Source organism: Zingiber officinale, chromosome 1A (genome assembly GCF_018446385.1).
Source record: "Zingiber officinale cultivar Zhangliang chromosome 1A, Zo_v1.1, whole genome shotgun sequence".
Lineage (NCBI taxonomy): Eukaryota > Viridiplantae > Streptophyta > Magnoliopsida > Zingiberales > Zingiberaceae > Zingiber > Zingiber officinale.
Genome location: NC_055987.1, coordinates 93153979 through 93159524, shown reverse-complemented (window position 1 = coordinate 93159524; position 5546 = coordinate 93153979). Strand labels below are relative to the sequence as shown.

Genomic DNA, 5546 nt, shown 5'->3' with positions numbered 1-5546 from the left:
AAAAACCAAAATAAGGTGCCACATGAAATTTTCAAATAAACTGTCATAATCTTCAATAGAAATTGAACCGTAGAAGTGCTCAATTATTAAGCAAATAATTAATTTGCCATGATTATCAGCAGTTAAGTAAGAATAAACATACAAAAACTTAATTTCTCAAGGACCACAATGAACAAGCACAAGAAACAAGGGTTTAGGGTTTAGGGTCTAGGATGGTAGCTGAGTTGATACTCAGTGGTAGATTGATACAAGAAAGCAGGGATTGAATTCCCGGGGGAACTATCACCTCGGCAGTAAAATCCCTCCCACTAAAGAGACATCGCTCGGTCACCGTAATTTACCTCTCTTCCAAATGCCTTGGAGCGGGCATGGAGGGGCCCCTGGGTGAGCGCATCACCTTTTCACAAAGAAGCCCTTGGAGCGAGCGTGGAGGGGCCCCTGGGTGAGCGCATCACCTTGCTTTTCTTGCTGCACCAAATGAACCAATTTCCAATGTACTCAGATTTTGAAGTTTTGTTGATGGCAAAGGCTGCTTCAGCTGTTTAAACACCGTGTTAATGAACTTTTCATGTAGATGCTTACTTCATGGAAAACCAAAAAAATCCTCAAATGCTTCTTTGTATATCCTCTAGTCAGCAGTGAGACCATTGAAAACAGTTTTCCAATTTACGTCCAATTTGAAAGTTAGATGTATTCTAGGAAACTAATTACCAACGCATAGAACATAAGTGAAATTCTATCTTCAGTGCTACTGATCCATAGTGAGATAGTAACAATAATTCAGGAAGCACATCTAAGGAACTTCCTATCCCATATAAAATGAAATGCAACAAAGAATTGCAGGCAAAAAGTTGCTAGTGTAGAGAAATAGCAGATTACATTTGGAATTGAATGATGACATCGCCATTTTCTTTTCATACAAGTTCATCATAATTCATTAAGAAATAGAAACTAAAAGTTATCTATAGCCATTCCGTAATTCCAAAAGTTGTATACAAATTCACATAAAATCATAATACAGAAAACTTCATATACGAAGATATCTGCAAGACTGATGTCATAGATGCCATTTCTAACCATTAGAATTAGAAACACTAACACTCAGGGCCCAAGCAAATTACTCAAGTATTATGATTGATGCTTTTGGTATTTAGAATAGAATGATTATCACAGAATTTTCTTTTCACGTTAGTTCTTCCTATTTATTTAGATAAAGAAACTCAAAGGCATCCATGTCATTCCATATTCCCAAGTTGTAAGTAAAGTCACAAAAATTAATCACTATACCACTTTATATGATAAGATGATATCTTAGTGATGCATGATTGATGTTACTGATGGCATTGCTAATCAAAAGTATTAGAGATACAGACAAAAATTCAGGACCTTCGCAAATACTAATGCAGATACTATGATTCAGGTTTTTGCTGTCAACATCGTACAACTTCTTATTTAACTAAAAACTAAAAGTTTTGATCTTCCCTTTGTTAAAGAAGGCATGTATTATATGCTACTAATAAGTATTTTATCCAAGTTAATCAGACTAATGAAAACCCTCTGGTGTTCAGATGCCCGTAGAAGAGCAGATATACCCACCAACTTTCAGATTTGCTATAAATCTTCAAGCTAACTAGCTACTGCTTGAACAGTGGAAACATGGCAAACTGAGTACTTAAACAGATTTTTAGCAAAAGCACAACAAAACTGAGTGCTTAAGCAGCCTTTTGGCACAACAATGAACTTTCTATAGTTGCAAACCAGTAACAATGCCACTATGATCACTAAAGACTTATATATCATTTGACATTTTTTATCAAACAAATACATGTGATAGTGTTAAGTTGACTATAACACATCAAATTAACAACAAATCGGTTCAAAAAATAATAACAAATCAGTTCAAAACTTTGGGTGAAAAAAAAAAGAAGAAAAAACAAACAAGCTATCGTCTTCATGGACAAAAGCTAATGTAGGCAGGGAACTACAGCTTAACAAGCAACATTACTTAAACAAACCAGACTGGGCTACTCAAAGAGACAGATTGAACATACATTATAGTTAAGCAGAAACTTAGCATGTTATTGAAAGGTCCTGATGATACAAGAATAGCAATGTGCTGATTTGAAAAAACTTGCAAATGCACCTCAAATAGAGTACCAAGATAGCTAACTTCCTGAGTTCCCTGATGAGATGATAATCAATTAGAATATGATATCTAAAAGGACCTGACAAATCCACAAAGAAACTAATTAACTTAATCAAGCTTCATCATTTTAGCCAAACATCCAATGAATCACTATTTCTGCTCCGATGGCTGAGTTGGAAACCCATCAACGATTTCAACAGGGTATCTATGGATACAATCCTCCCATGGACTATCTGGAGAAGCCTTCACATTGCGAAGAGCCTGCCACACTGCACTATTACACTTGAAGCCGCTCCCAAAAGCAATCTGCCACACACGATGTCCCTTCCTCATCCTGCCCATAGCCTCAGTGTATGCGAGCTCGTACCAGATAGAGCTGGAGGAGGTGTTGCCAAACCGGTGCAGGGTCATCCGTGAAGCTTCCACATGCTCAGGCAGGAGATGCAGATTCTTCTCTAGCTCATCGATCACAGCCCTGCCTCCAGCATGGATGCAGAAATGGTCAAACGCAAGCTTGAAATCCGGGATATAGGGCTTCACCTTGCCATTGAAGAGCTTCTTGGCCACAAGAGTTGTGAAGAAGAGGAGTTGTTCACTAATTGGAAGGACAAGAGGACCGAGGGTAGTGATGTTGATCTTGAGTGCCTCCCCAGCAATGGCCATGAGGTCCTTGGAGAGGGATACGCCAACCTTGTTTTTTTCATCCTGCTCCTGGTAGACGCAGCGGAAGGCCCCGTCGTCGGCACCGCGGTGGGTGCGGACCACGTGGAGCAGCTTGTACTTGGCACGCCGTCGGTCAGCCGAACGGTTGGAGAGCAACATGGCGGCAGCCCCGACGCGGAACAGGCAATTGGGGATGAGCATCGATTTGCGGTTCCCAAAATACCAATTCTGGGTGATGTTCTCGGTGCTGACCACGACCGCGTAGGTGGCTCGGTGAACCTGGAGGAGGTCCCGTGCGAGGTCAAGAGAGATGACGCCGGCGCTGCAACCCATGCCACCGAGATTGAAGCTCTTGATGTTGCCGCGGAGCTTGTAGCGGTTGACGATCATGGCGGAGAGGGAGGGAGTGGGATTGAAGAGGCTGCAATTGACGACGAGGATGCCAACGTCCTTGGGCTTCACGCCGGTGCTCTTGAAAAGGTTGTCCAGGGCGCCGAACATGACCTCCTCCGCCTCCTCGCGGGCAGTGGCCATAGAAGGCCGAGGCGGGAGGTCGTGCAACGCGGCAGGCAGGTAGGTCTCCTGGCCGAGGCCGGAGCGCTCCAGGATCCGGCGCTGAAACTCCAGAGCCGACTCGTTGAACGCCCCGCACAGGTGCGAGTGCGACATGAACATCTGGAAAGGCACCTCGAGTTTCGCCGGTGGGCGGTAGCACGCGTAGTCGACGAGGTACACGGGGCGGGGCAGCCTCATAATGTACACGGTGGTGCCGAAGACGAGGAAGGCGGAGCAGACGAGGATGGTGACGAGGTTATACTGAAGATGGAGCCACAACTGCCGTAGGTCATCCGGATCGGTCTGCGCCGCCTCCAAGAGGATCACCACCATTAACGGTATCAACAGAAGGGTCAGAAGGTGGGTGATAAGGTAGTGGTAACCCAGCTTCACGTACTTAAGGTTCACGCTCTGCAAGAAGTCCGGCAACCGCCGGCTCTCACGCAGTTGGGGCGGCCGCTCCTGCTGGCCGGCCTCCTTCGACGCTCCTCCGCTCTCCATCCGTCTACCTTTGTTAAGCCCTAAGACAGAGAACAGCGATGCGATCCCAATCACAAAGGCTTTCTCCTGTCGCCCTCCGCTAACATAGACAGTGGCGTTCGACCAACGAAAGAAAAACTGCCGTCTCTCGCAGGCTCTTCCGAGCAGCCGTCGACGTCTCGGCCGACTGGTAGGCGAAGAAGCGCTAGAACAACGCCGGCAGATGCTGCCGTAGCCGCCGCCGCCGCCGCCGCGGGGGAAGCACGCGGAGAGACAAGAACAAAAGAAGGTAAATGTGTTCGGCTGGCGATGATCCGTACATAAAGTCGACAAGACGAACCTGCTCCAGGCTGTCGCGGCGCGTTTGAGGAAACCCCAAAAAATGTGACCGCTCCGTCGGCTTAATTTGGTTTGGTTTGGTATATTTTTCATAATGAATTCGAATTCGAATTCGAATTCGAATTCGGGCTGCACTTGTAACTCAAATAAATTTATTATAAATTTTAATGGGCTTTAGTAAACACAATATTATCAAAACTCATTATATTCATATTATTTTTATTTTATTTTAAAATTATCATATATATAACTTATATTAAATTTTGTTGTCTTTTTTTTAACAGGAAGAAAGTAGAGATAAAAAGAAAGTGTATTCTGTAATTCACTCACCCCACTTTCTATATCTAACCTATCAAGTTTTTTAAAATTATCTTGGTTATTTACGTAAGAATGAATTAATATGTATATGTCTATGAATACATTCAATTAATTATTAGGTTTGTATACTTGTTGAATCTATTCTTGTGAATGCAATTGGGGTGGATGAATTTTACTAGATTTGGAGTCAATCGGGTTGGATTATAGTCAAATTTAAATAAGTAGGTAAGGCATAGCGCAGACGATGGGCGCATGGTATCTCTAGCGTAATAGCCAGGGGATTGATTCTCAGGAACTGACGATCTGGGGTTTATCTCGTCATGCGCTTATGACCTGTATACCTGCATGAACCTCCCTCCATATCCGTGGGACCGATATTAGAGGGGCCGCTAAGGTAGCGGATCTACCTTATATATATATATATATATATATATATTATTTTTGTCCCCGAGTCACAGTGCCGCGGTAGGATATTCAGGTTGTCATCCAGGTACTCGCGGTTCGAACCCAACTACGGCGTATTTGTAAAAACTTATGTGGGACCGGGTCGGTCATCCCAGAGATAGCCAATGAAGATAACTGGAATTATCATTTTTTAAAAAATATATTTTTTTATAAATTTATAATTTTTTTAAAAATAATAATAATAATAATTATTGATCTTTTAGAAATCATCGAATTGATGGTTTCAATCTGTCAATTTTAAATCTAATCATGTCTACAGGGTGACGGGGGTGCTGGGACGAACGTATTTACCTTTTGCCACCATGTCTAAGCCCAAGAGAATATTTGCTATATTGTCTTGAGATTTGTCAAACAAATTGAGGTAGTAGATTTTAAATTCTTTTGGAGTCATGCTTGGTCAACTAAATATATTGTTTTGGTTGGCCTAATGCATGGGCCGACCAAATTCACTTGCTTAGAGCTCTCAATTGGGTCGCCTCATCTATTTAGAGAGAAAAGCTTTTCCTTCTCTCTAGGAAGGAGACAGGGAAGCAACTAAGCTTGGGCAAGTGAGTCAGTGAAGGAACCAAAGAAGGAATGA

General features: G+C 42.8%; 1 protein-coding gene across 1 annotated transcript; it reads right to left on the bottom strand.

Annotated features, from left to right (window-relative positions):
- Positions 1 to 2058: 2058 nt before the first annotated feature.
- LOC122026956 (3-ketoacyl-CoA synthase 4-like) lies at positions 2059 to 4296 on the bottom strand. The gene has a single exon (XM_042585727.1). The coding sequence runs from the start codon at positions 4274 to 4276 to the stop codon at positions 2297 to 2299; it is 1980 nt and encodes a 659-aa protein (XP_042441661.1). The 5' UTR covers positions 4277 to 4296; the 3' UTR covers positions 2059 to 2296.
- Positions 4297 to 5546: the final 1250 nt, after the last annotated feature.